This window comes from Athene cunicularia, assembly GCF_003259725.1.
Source record: "Athene cunicularia isolate RWA chromosome 2 unlocalized genomic scaffold, athCun1 chr2_part1, whole genome shotgun sequence".
Lineage (NCBI taxonomy): Eukaryota > Metazoa > Chordata > Aves > Strigiformes > Strigidae > Athene > Athene cunicularia.
In genome coordinates this window covers 28,788,915-28,801,873 of record NW_020799095.1, presented here as the reverse complement: position 1 = coordinate 28,801,873, position 12,959 = coordinate 28,788,915, and the positions used below count along the sequence as shown (strand labels likewise).

General features: G+C 37.4%; 1 protein-coding gene across 1 annotated transcript; it reads left to right on the top strand.

Moving 5' to 3' along the window:
• The first annotated feature begins 26 nt into the window (after nucleotides 1-26).
• GTPBP10 (GTP binding protein 10) lies at nucleotides 27-12,953 on the top strand. Its single transcript, XM_026842217.1, has 9 exons — nucleotides 27-490; nucleotides 584-675; nucleotides 1,782-1,926; nucleotides 4,527-4,600; nucleotides 5,526-5,578; nucleotides 8,817-8,924; nucleotides 9,440-9,517; nucleotides 10,465-10,588; nucleotides 12,274-12,953. The coding sequence occupies exons 1-9, from the start codon at nucleotides 351-353 to the stop codon at nucleotides 12,492-12,494; spliced, it is 1,035 nt and encodes a 344-aa protein (XP_026698018.1). The 5' UTR covers nucleotides 27-350; the 3' UTR covers nucleotides 12,495-12,953.
• Nucleotides 12,954-12,959: the final 6 nt, after the last annotated feature.

Genomic DNA, 12,959 nt, shown 5'->3' with positions numbered 1-12,959 from the left:
GTCTGCGTGGGCAGCGGGGCCCGGGAGGAGGCAGGGCCCGGGCGGAGCTGGGCCTCGGCCCGTCCCTCTGCCCGGGGCTCCGCAGGCCGAGCGGGCCGTCGGGTACCACTGCTGGGGGAGACAGGTCAAACCTTTCTCTTACTAACAAAGATGTCAGAGGGTTACATGTCTGAACGTTCCTTACTGCCATCAGAGAAAAGTTCCTTCCAGGCAGTTTTAGCCACATTGTTTCTAATGACTACAAAATCAAATATAAACAGGATGTAATACTGATATGAAACTCGTTGTTTTATTAGTATGGGAACTTTATAGATGCTTTACGGCTCTATGTGAGAGGAGGAACTGGTGGAATGGGTTATCCTCGTCTAGGTGGAGAAGGAGGGAGAGGTGGTGACGTCTGGTTTGTCGCCCAAGAAAGAACTACTTTAAAGACCATAAGGGACAAATATCCCCAGAAGCGATTCGTAGCTGGAACGGGAGCCAACAGCAGGTAAAAGATTGTTTGATGAAAATTGTTACATGCATCTTTTCCAGAAAGCAAAATGTCACCTTAAGTTACTAAGCCTGGTTTAATTTCTCCCAGTGTTAGATCACTAAAAGGTGAAAAAGGAGAAGATTGTGAAGTTCATGTGCCTCTGGGAATTTCAATTCTTTGTGATGATGGCAAGCAGATTGGTAAGAACTTTTGCTCTGTTTTAATGTATCTAGTAGATACTGTCATATTTCTTGATAGCATCTAGCAGACTTGTAACGCTAGGATGTTTTAAGGTTACCCATCTCCCAAAATATGTACGTGTGTTCCTTTGTCTGGACAAAGAGTTGACAAAAAATACGCTGTAGAAATTGTGAGAAAAGGAAGTAACCCTTCCGGAAATTAGCAGTAGTCCATTTGTATCACTGTATGCACTAGAAATAAAATTGTCCTTGCAAGCAAGTGTTAAAGGCTGGAAGCCATACTGATCCTCTACAGAATCATTACTGACCTTACATAAATCATGTGTCCATAAACTCAGGTAAGAATCCCTATAACTTTATTAATGTCCTAATGGATATTGCTTAAAAGATAAAGATCCTTGCTGAGTGGCAGCATTTCAGGTTATCTAAAATACTTGCCTGTTTTTTACTCTTTCTTGAAGGTTAGTGCTTGGTAGTAACTTGGAAGGTCTCTCTCAATACAGTGCTCTTGGAATAGCTCTCAATAGTTCCTTTGCAGTTTTCCAAGAGCCTTTCTTCTCATACTGTTCAGAGTTCAAAGCAAATTCACAGATGCCTCTGATTTGGATGTTTAACAAAATTGGATGTATGGCAAGAACTGTTTGTGATCATGTCACATGTTAGTGTCTAAAGGTATTCTTGAATTACGTACTCATATGTTGCAGTTTTATTTTAATTATTCTAACCCTAAGGGAGATAGCATAGCCTGCATCTTAATAAAAAAAAATATGGAACATCTGAAGAGTTTCCTGTAGCCACATTTCTATCAGTGCAGATTTTTCTTTACATTCTGCAAGTATTGGAGGCTTCAGAATACCGTCTTGACCATACCTTGCCTGCCTGTGCTTAGCACTTTCCTTGAAGTGGCTGTCTGTATGACAGAGGGGGATACTGGGGTGTGATTGCTCTCAGGGGTTCCCAAGGAAGGAAAAATATCATGACCCTGAGTGCACAGCTCTTGTAAGAAAGCATACAGAAAATTCTCCCTACATTGAAGATGTAAGTGGAAAACCACAACTGAACTACTGCATGGGATTGTGCTTTTTCACTAGTGATTTTATTTCCAGGAGAGCTTAATGCAGCAGGAGAGAGATTCTTAGCAGCTCGTGGAGGTCTTGGAGGCTCTTTGATCACAAACTTTATGCCTTGCAAAGGTCAGAAGCGGATTGTTCGTCTTGATTTGAAACTTATAGCAGATGTTGGCTTAGTTGGGTAAGTACTGTAGTTTGAGAACTGACAGAAAACAAATTAGTAAATTTCAAATGGGACTTTAAAGAAATTTGAGATTTTGGAAGGTGAGTGTAACTGTACATTTGCATTGCCACTTAAATTTCTTGCAGTTTGCAAATTAGAGTTTAAACCTATTAGAATTAATTTTAAAATTTGGAAAATATTGGTTATCCTTTTTTGGGTAAAGGGCCTCACGATTCAAGATAGTATATTGATATTAATTTAATATAGCAGTTGCAATGATTATCAAAATACTATTAGCTAATATTTGATAATTAAGTAGGAGATGCAAAACAGAGCCAAAAACACTACCCATATTTCATCTTTGAATATATGGTACTGCCAAAAGTGGATCCTTTTTAATTAAAGGGAGTTTCAAAGGCTACCTAGCCTACTCTCCCAAATAAACAGCTTGGAATGTTGGAAGAAAGTAATTACACACTGGAACAGTACAACTTCTGTTTCTTTTCCTCTGGTGCTTTTCAATGTTGCTGGTTTATAACAATGTGGATAAATATATTTTTATTTGGAGAAAGCTTTCAACAGACTACAGTTGCAGAAGTATTGATCTACTCAGCATCTACTATCCCCCCTTACACCCCATGGTCCTTATTAGTAAAAACCATAGGAAATGCAAAATGCCAAGGGGTTTGATGTGAAAATAGTCCAGTTGATATATAACGTTAAAGAATGGAAGCTTGAAGACAGCATAGTATTCTATCTACATTTTTCTTTTGTTTGCTTATTAGAAATAGTTTTGCTAATATCAGATTTATCTAAAGTTAAGCAATTTTCAAGAGGTCTTCAATAATTACACGATAGAGGTTTTTCTTCTTGTTTTAGAGTGTGTGAAAATACGGGAGTTTTACAACACTGGTGGTGCTTTAATCTTGCATTTTGGCTTGTATTTTAGCTGATGGTTTCCCTTTAAAATGGATTTTTAAAATCATTATCAGTTAATTAGAGTAACATTATTTTTTTGTTGAGAGTATGAATTAGCCTCTGATAGTTTGTGGTTGTACTTTGATCTTTCTGTTTGTTATTTTTAGTTCAGTAGATTTGCAAGTGGTTTGCTATTAGACCAAGTAAAAAACATACAGACTTGAGAAAGACTCATCAGGTTTGAGTACAGGTTGTGATGTGTAGTGCAGGTTGCTATTTAAACTTCAAAGAGCATATTGTACCTCAGTGGAAACAAAATACTCCAGCAGATGACTAGAGTAACCTTCCAGAGTGGCTTTAAGGCACCTCGTAACATCAGAGCACATTAAAACTACCCTCAGTAGTTTTCCTGTTCTAACAAGAGTCATTATGTCTCTCTCTATTTTAAGAAAGCCCCATATGCAACCCCTTTATAAAGCCCCTTAATGTAATACTAGTCTTGCTTTTCATTAGCTCATGTTCTAATTAGTTGTCCCTGTTAACAGGTCATGATTCTGCATGTATTCAAGTGGAGAGTGTATGGATTTGTGTGACTCATGCCTTTGTATCTTGTGGCCAGTATTCAGTTGCCCTTTTCTTTGATCACTTTGAGCACTGAAACATTGTGCTGAATAACTGTGTGTGAATTTGACCAGAACACAAGTTTTGTGCGATCTCCCGTATGGAGCAGGTGCTGTGAATAAGGCCCGTAGTCATAAGGACTGTAGTCTATCATCTGATGTCAGCATTAGCTTTGGGTTTGACGTGGATCAAGGCTATTGTGTCTTAAAACTCAGGTGAATCTTTAAAACAAGTGTTGTAATTTAAGTTTTAACTTAGGCTTCCATTTGAATGGATAGATTTATTCTGTGAAGAAGCTTTTGTAAACGTTCCCTTAAGGAATGTTTTTGTTGTAGTATGCAGGTACAGCTATCTCTGAGGATAGGGAAAAGGTTAAAACAGTCAGGTCTGTACAGTCCAGCTCCTGGGCTTTGCTGCTATTTTGGTTTACTTGGTAACAATGCAGTTTAGTCCTAATTTCAGGATCCCTCGTACAACTTTGTTGCCTTAAAAGCATACACAAGCTGTGCATGTGTGTGTCTATATAGACAAAGTCTCTTTCACTCTTCCCATCATATATATGCACTTTGCTACTTTATCTAAGCTGTAGCATACATATCATTGGTATTTCAATCGTAGAATGTTTCATTAATGATGATATGTATACTAAAAGACTGTAAGTCCCACTTGATAAGATGTATTTGCATGACAGGTGTTTTGAATGTAAATGTAATTTACAAAATTAGCTATAGCATGTGAAGACTGAATTCAAGTAGACCTATATGCTATGCTGTATTTCTGTCCAAGTGACTTTGAAAGATCTCCCTTAAAAGTTTTACACATGTATTTACATACCTCTCCTGCCTGCATCCTTGGGAGGCATTGCTGGATTTAGAAAAATTCTTTTGATTTGTTTAAAAAAAATCATTATGATCTGGGTTTTGTTTTTTTGCTTTTAAAAAAAAAGTGAGTAACTTAAGTCTGTAGAAATTAATTGGTATCATTGAGTTTGACTAAGGTAATATAGTGTATTCGACAGTAAAATATGCAGGCATCACATACGTGTTTATTCACTGTATACATCCTGACTTTCCTTCTAGGTTTCCAAATGCAGGAAAATCATCCTTACTAAGCAAGATTTCTCATGCCAAACCTGAGATTGCAGATTATGCATGTAAGTTCATACTCTTATTTTTAGAGCAGTAAATGTTTCATGAGAGCAAGAAGAGTCTTTTCTCGTGAGTTCATTTAGAGGTTTATAATAAAGAATAGGGGATAACCATGTTGCCTGTCAAATACAGTACACAGATTTTCAATTATAAGAAATACTTCAAAGAGAGAACTTACTGTTTCAGTGTCCAGTTCCTTTAACTGCCTCGGTTTTTCATGTGTACAGCCCTCATAGTGCTTGAGCCTGTTGATTGCAGGGTCTGTTGAACATTAACTTTAGTCTCAGCCTATTTTATTACATGTGAGAGACTTCATGGTGCGTAATATCCTCAGTCTAGTGAATATGCACCATCAGTTTAATCTGCATAAACATTTTTATGCTTTGGAAATAGCTACTACCTGTTCTTGCAACAGAGTAAGATTTTGGATTTGAATCTGTCAATTGAAAAAATGCAATTTTTATTAGTTTTCTATCAGTAAATTAGGATTAGCCATCTGATCATGCGTTAAATAAAAAGCAAGAATACAAGTACGGATAGTTCCTACTGATTTTTTGCACCACTCCCGATTCTCTACAGCCTTTTTCCATAATCTGGATAACCCATTTTGTGTCCAAGACTTCTCTAGCTCCTCTATTCCCTTTTTGGGATGACAAGAACAGAATTGCATACAGTGCCAAGATTTGGTCAACTGTTGCGTTTTTGAGAGGTCTAATTTTGTTCTCTCTTGTTTTGCTTTTTCTTTATTCCTTTTTCAGTAATTCTTAACATCCCCTTTGCTTTATTTTTTCCTGCTGTTGAATATTTGTTTTATTTAAATATGAAGTGAGAAGGCCCTGCAACACTTAAATGCTTTGTAATAATAACAACGTGTTTTTTTAAAGTTAAAACAAGTTTTGTTTTTCTTTCCCTCCTCTTTTTTTTTCCTAGTTACAACAATACAGCCTAAACTAGGAAAGATCATGTATTCAGATTATAAGCAGGTGGGTATGAAAGGTCATTTTGGTTGTTCATTAAAGTTGTATATAATGGTTAGTTATGTTGCTTAATGTAACTTCAGAAGGAAAAAGGAAATCTGTAGGTTTTTTTCTTATGTGTGTCTATAATGTATACATATAAAATGCATTTACATGGATTTAACGAAAGTTGTGGAGAAAGTACTATTTTTATAAAGTAGTAGGAGAGCTTTATAGCCAAATGCAGTAATATGACATTGATGAGATTTCAAGTTACTTTAATAAACGGCTTCTCATTTTCCCTTGTCTCCTTTCTGTGGTTCTAATCCTGCTTTATAATCTTAAGAGCTGTGAGCTCCTGTGTAGAAGTGATTACTGTGTCCTAGTATCCTGTTGTTTAGGACTTTAAGAATATCATTGTTTCAGAGACTAACCTGTTGTTTTTATTTAGAAGAGGAATTTTTCTGCAAGTTGGCTATCCAGAGAGCTCTAGAATGAATAAGTCTTTTTCAGAATGGATTATAAACAGGGGCAAATTTGTCCCAATAGCTGCAGATCTGTAGTAGTGAATGACAGGGAATTTAGTGAATATAACCCAATTACCATAACTGGCTGTACTGGCTTTCTAGGTTGTCTGCTCAGACTTCATTTTGTGGTTTCTTTTTTGTGTTTGTTTGGTTTGGGTTTTTTTAAACAAAAACTAAAATAGTGTGATGTGCTAGTGATTGCCTGGACAGCCAGGGTAGCATACTACCTGAAGTAGTGAAGTACTTGGGACTGGTTCCTTTTGTGGTAGGCTGTAACTCTGGAGGACCAGTGAAACTACTGCCCTACCATCTTATTTTTTGTGAAACTGATTCCACCCTGCTGCTTCAGGTAAAGTTGTCACATAATTGCATGGTGCCTGGAATCCTTTCTACAGTATCCACCGGGGGAAAAAAACACAATGCTAAATGAGATTCTTATTAATAGATTTTGGACCCCAAGTTTATGTAAGGTTACAGCAAACACTTTGATTCCTGAAGCTTGAATCTTCTTTGATGTACTTTGTTTTGGTTTTTAAGTGTATGATACATGCAGTATTGGACTCATCACTTCCAAGATAAAAGGCAAATGCATAAAAGGGTTTCAGATGAGTTAACCAGAAAAGGATACCTCTCAGATGAGAAAAGACAGAAAATCCTCACTCTCAGAAGCAATAACCTTAGGGGGTTCAGTAGCTGATGCTTGAAGCTTTCATTGTAATAACCTTTAACAAAACTATGTGTTAGAGGAAGTTAGTCTAGTTTGTCAGGTTTCCTGTAGAGATGCACATACCTAAGGGATCTAAGGGAAATTGTTTGTATATTACTCATTTTATCTGCTAGTTTAGGGTAACTTATCCTAGAAAACTGTGCTGCAAATAACAGGATTGTTTATAACCTTTTTTTAAAAAAATATCTACCTGCCATGAATCAGGACCTCTTGCTCTTATTGGCGAATCTTTCTCCAGTAGGAGAATTGTCTGCATTCCTGGCTTTCTTTTCTGCAGTCTGTTTCATGTTTTAGCAAATGACCCTCATTGGGTGTTTCTGCAGTTTATGGTTTTTGTACTACAGTGTCAGGTGCTATATAGGAACTATATGGACAAATTACCTCTTTTCTAAAGCCAGTGGAACTAGTGATTGTGATCACAGTGAGCATGTGTGAGTAAGAGGAAGTACTTCAGCTCTTGGTATTGCAACTGCCAAGAACAAAACAATGTAAGCAATTAAGAGCAATTATTGAGGTAACTCTCCTCACTTTTTCTTTCCTACAAAACTGATGTTTTTAAGGAAGTATGTAGAAATTTGCTAATTTTATCATAGTACATTACAAAGACGAAAATACATGCAAGTTACCTGGTGCTGTCTGCCATTACTACTTGGAAAAGACAAAACACAAAAGTAGAGAATCTGCATGTGAGTTGGGCTTCATGTCTTAGTACCAGATCATGGAAACTAGCAGAAGCGTTTATATTTTCTACCAGAATATCTGAACGAAATGCTGTTTTTAGAGAATATGAGTTTCTTTGAGCTTTGTAAAAAAAACGTTCTTTGAAAGAGAACTAAAGTTGGGGAAAAAGGTGATGATGATGTTACTACAGCACCCAAGGACATCGCACCAGAAAGTGGATGTTTCTGTTCTAACTCTCTAGTTATTTTCTCCTGTTCCAGTTATTCTGTTCCAGTTTCTAGTTACAAGTTTGTGGTTCATCCAGCTGTATCTAATGTCTCTGTAGATGGAAGATTCTGAATGAAAGCTTCAAATATTTAGAAAATCCATAATAGTTAAAAATTAGTGTGACTCGAGTGGGAGTGTAGCTTACTCATGGGCAGAAAGCTCCCTTCTGCAATAGGTAGCACACTGGAAATTTTATGGTGTGCCAGCTTTGGGCATTGTTTAATTGAATATAGTTGCTTTCTAAATAGGTATTAGATAGATTTGAAGACCCTACTTTTGCTCTTCTTTACTTCGCTTCTGTCTTAGCTTTTTGTGAGTTATAGAGTAGATACTTGGGGGTTTTAGTATTCTGCTCTTTTTCAGTCTGTCTCAGCTCTCCTTTACAACTGTGTACAACCCTCTCAACCAGCAGAGAAAATGACAAGATTCCTGTCCATTGTGGCAGTCTTTGCTGGGCTCTGCTTGGAAGCTGATACACTAATCTAAATCTCATTCCTGTTGAAGAGAAGATAAATTCTTGGAGCTTCTCATGCTATGAGGAACAACGTTAAGTGGGTTTGCATTTGGAATAATGATCCTCTGTAGCCACAGCGAAGAGACTTTATTTTCTTTTCCAGTGACAGTTTGAATTCTGAACAAACTTGATAGCCTAATCTGCTTGCCCTTCAGAGTGTTTTATTCTCAGGTGATAGGTAAATTTTGCAAGATCTCTGCTGAGGTATTATTGCTCTCTATTTTCTACGTTGCAGACAGGTATGAATGAATAGACAGGGAAACAGGAGGACACAGTGTCTGTGTAATAGTAGCATTTTGTTTAAATCTGCTTCTGATGATAGATTCTAAATGTATTGAAACAACCAATGCATACTGGTGTGGGATCAGTTCTCCACACAATTCCAAGGGATACCCGCATAGTCGTAAAAGGAGTCTCCAAACAGATATTCCTGACATTCCTTTGTCTAGGTTCTATTGTTTGTATAAAACGATAATGGGTGTTGATAGTTAATAAAAGAATGATTTTTGCTTGTTGGAAATTTTTTGTTTAAACCTTTTGTTTTCCTAGATTTCAGTAGCTGATCTCCCAGGATTGATTGAAGGCGCACATGTAAACAAAGGGATGGGCCACAAATTTCTCAAACATGTAGAAAGAACCAAACAGCTTCTCTTAGTTGTAAGTTAAATAGAATTTATAGCTTATAGAAATCAAAGGCAGTGCAGTAAATAAAATATGTCTTAATTGCAGTGTAGTTGGAATTCAGGAAATTGTTTGTAATTTGCATGTTTTGTGGTAAATATAGTTGTAATGCTCTTTTCAGAATGGAACACTCAAATGACTGATGATAAATTCTTAAATAGAATTTATCATTAAAATTTGCCAATTAATTTAGAGCAGTGACATGTTCCAAGCGTAATTAAAGCATTGAGTGATTTTTTTTTTTAAATTATTTTTTCTGAGATCTCTTTAAAGAGCTTCAAAAAAGAGACCTTTAAAAAACACTGTCAGAACCAACTGGTTTCTACTTCCAGTGTCTATGGTGTTACTTTGGTGTATAGTTGCCCTCTGTTACTTGCCCAGGAATGAGAGCATGTACATGGACATTTTACTGCAAAGTGGTTGATGGAGAGTATCTTGATACTGTAACATAATTTTATACCACAAAGCTTGTTTTTCTGTAACTTTTTCAGGTTGATATTTCTGGGTTTCAGCTGTCTATTAAGACTCAGTTCAGAACAGCCTTTGAAACTATATTGCTTCTAACAAAGGTAGGTTCTCATCTTCATAATTGAAGTTGTAGTTATGTGTTGAGCCAAGAAAGGGGCTCAGTTTTGATCAAGAACTTTCAAATGTTAGTGTGTCTTCTGGATTTATAATATAAGGCCTGTTAGAAGCTTAGGATTGTCTGAAATTATGGAATCTTTAACTGTCCAGGTGAAACTGCTCTACTTTGTTGGGCACAACTGTTCCTTTGCTAATCTGTGCAGCATATGGAATATTTCTTACAGGCAAGCAAAGGTGAAAAGACATAATTTTCAGTTGCCCAGTCTGGTAGTCTTTTAGGAAGTAGAAATACATGGGTATAACTGAATCCCTGCGTTGACGCCCCTGCTGCCCAGCATAATGGAGATGAGACATCAGGCCCCAGCTTTGCAGACATTCAGTGTTTCCAGCTCTTACCTTTGGTCCTGATTTAAAATAATAAGATTTTGTGTAATTTCAAGTTCAGCAGCTGTTCTTATTGTAGCTGTAGGACTGAAGATGATGAATCTTCTGAATTTCAGCTGTTGCTGTTCATTTTCAGGTGATTCATGGTTGTGATTTTATTTCTGATGTTAACTGTAGTCCATTAGAATGCTTAAGAATCTGAAAACTTAAAAGAATTTGCTTATATGTTTATAAATCTGAACTTTTCCTGAAATTGATGTTGTGTTTGTGGATATCAGAAAAACAAAACCGAAACTGTCTTTATAGGAGGCTATTTCAGAATCAGCCAGCCCGTTTCCCTGAAATATCTGTTTGAGTAAAAAAATCACTGAATGTTTTTTTCTTCTGTCAGACTTCTTTAATACCTTGAGCACCTGAGTAAATCTCATGGCTGCCTAGGCATGAAAGACTATTTGAGCAATTAAACAAATGAGAGAGGAGATATAGTAAAATAGAAGTAGCACTTGTTAAACTCCTAATAATAAGGCAAATTGATTTGTCTTTTAAGGAACTGCAGCTGTACAAAGAGGAACTTCTAACAAAGCCTGCACTTCTTGTCATTAATAAAATGGATTTACCTTGTGCAAAGGATAACTTGAATGAACTTACTTATCAACTACAGAATCCTCAAGGTAAATTAACTTTCAGTGATTACCTTTGACAAAAGTAGTAATAAGATTTCATTGGGGTAACTGCATTGGCAAGCAGTTGTTAGAAACTGAAGTCAGCTATTAAATTTACTATTTGAACATAGTTTTTAAAACCACTTCCTGTGTTTAGAGCTCTTTTTATATGCATATATGCATTTGTAATGCTGGCTTCACTGTTGAGGAATATTTTAATAAAATAGAGATATCCTGGATGGTCCTTCACCACTATGATATGGGAAAGTGAATTTCTGGTCTAGGTATCTCAGGTAACAGTAACCTCCACTGAAGGTCCCTTTGCAGACACTGATGTATATACAATTTATCATGTGACTTGGGCCAAAACCCATGAAAATTCTGGACAGACCTATGTAGATGTTCTGCTGATTAAGGATACCAACTAAACTCGGACACCAGAGTGAAAGAGTAGGCGTATTTTACTAGTGATAACCAATGTAACAGTGTAATATAGAAAACATGCAGTAAGAAAAAGCAGAATAGTGCACTTAAAGCAGCAAACAGGAAAAAACAGGGTAATGCATTAAATCATTACTACACGGGAGAGAGAATGGAGATTAAAAAAAGTACATCACCATTGCATACGTTACCACCATCCGGACCCGCAGTGGCTGGGCAGCCCCGGTTGCAGCGAGGGTTTGGGGAGCCTGTCCCGGCAAGGGGGAAATCCTACACGGTGCGTCCACCCATAGGTGAGGCATCCAAAGTCGCTGCAAACGGGCCCAGCCTTATATCCCAGAGATCGACAGGCCAGAACAGCTGGCACCTTTGTTCTGAGCGGAAAATTTCTGTTCCTGTTGGATCCCACCCAAAGCCTGGCCAGGGCTCAGGGGGGAACCCAAGGGAGTTTCTAACAAGGCCAGATCCTTGGGTTCTCAGCCTGGAACAAGGCTAAACAAGGGAAGCTGGATACATCCTCTCCTCACTCCTGATTATATTTTGTCTAAGCTGCATCTTTTACTAGGAGTTTACATACTTTGTTAATGATGACACACTAAGCAGCTTGGGCTTGGGGCCTGTTGTTCAGGCTTTTGTCTAAGCTGCATCTTTTACTAGGAGTTTACACACTTTGTTAATGATGACACACTAAGCAGCTTGGGCTTGGGGCCTGTTGTTCAGGCTTCAGTACTTCCAATGCTTGAGCACTTTCTACATCAGCATAAGTGCGTTGTTATAACTTAGTACAATACCTACTAGCACAATGGTTTTCAGTTATAAAATAGACAGGATTCATCTATAGATCAACTCTGGCTTGGGCCGGTTGTCCAAGCCTTAGCACTTCAGTAGGTTTACTTCAATTTTGTTATTACATTGAGGTGAATTTCTTCCTATTTCCTGGAGTCTATAAGAATCAGAAGGGCTTAAAACTATCCCATCTCCCATATTCTACAACTTCAGATTTCTTTGTACTCATGTTGAAGGAAAGGTATAGAATCTTCTCATGAGAGCCAAAGTGTGATGTAAATGCTGTGTTAGTGCCTGTCTTCTGAGATGTTGGCTATTTTTTTAAATATAATACTTCTATATTCATTGCATTACATTTATCACAGTAATTCATTAACTTTTATTTTCTAAATTTAATGGGATTTTATGGGATTTATAGCGATACAGTATTTGGGGATTGTATTAACTCTTTCAATGTGATTTTTCAGACTTCTTACACTTACTACCGGAAGAAATGGTCCCTGCAAATACACTTGAATTCAAATATATAATTCCTATATCTACATACACTGGAGAAGGAATTGAGGAACTAAAAGAATGTATAAGAAAATCCATATATGAGGAAGCAGAACAGGAGAATGAAGAATATCGGAAAAAGAAACTCCTACTTCTGCAAACTTCAGAAGAGCAAGAAATGAACAGAAGTTAGCATTCATGGCTGGAGCCAATGCGTTTTAGTATTTTTAGTATGTACATGAACCCATTGCTGTGCAGACCTTTCGTTTAACTTTTGTTCCTTCTACCACAACTGCCCAGTTCTCTGCTCCCCACTTTGTCTCAGTTTTTTTCTGGCACTTGGGTAGAGCACAGTGGGGAAAGGAACAGGTTTTTCTGATTTATGTTGGCTACCAACTCAACAGAGTAAAGACCAAAGTATGTGCAGCTCAAAGTACTGCTTAACAACTGATGATCCCTGGAATATTTTTTGCCAAATAAGATGAATGGGAGGAATATGACCCACACAGGTAGCAAAGGAGCAGGTTCATCCACTCTGTATCTTCTGCCGTGGCATCAGAAACACCAAGGGAGATTTCTGATAGAGCATTTCCCAGGATCTAGTGCTTTTAAGGTGAACCAGTTCTGCTGCTTTGACAGGCATCGGATTGGGGGGGGG

Coding starts and splice junctions, on each gene's coding strand:
- GTPBP10 (XM_026842217.1), top strand. CDS start 351: ATGGGTTATCCTCGTCTAGGTGGAGAAGGAGGGAGAGGTGGTGACGTC. Junction 5,579..8,816: donor TGTATTCAGATTATAAGCAG/GTGGGTATGAAA, acceptor TTGTTTTCCTAG/ATTTCAGTAGCTGATCTCCC. Junction 9,518..10,464: donor CTATATTGCTTCTAACAAAG/GTAGGTTCTCAT, acceptor TTGTCTTTTAAG/GAACTGCAGCTGTACAAAGA.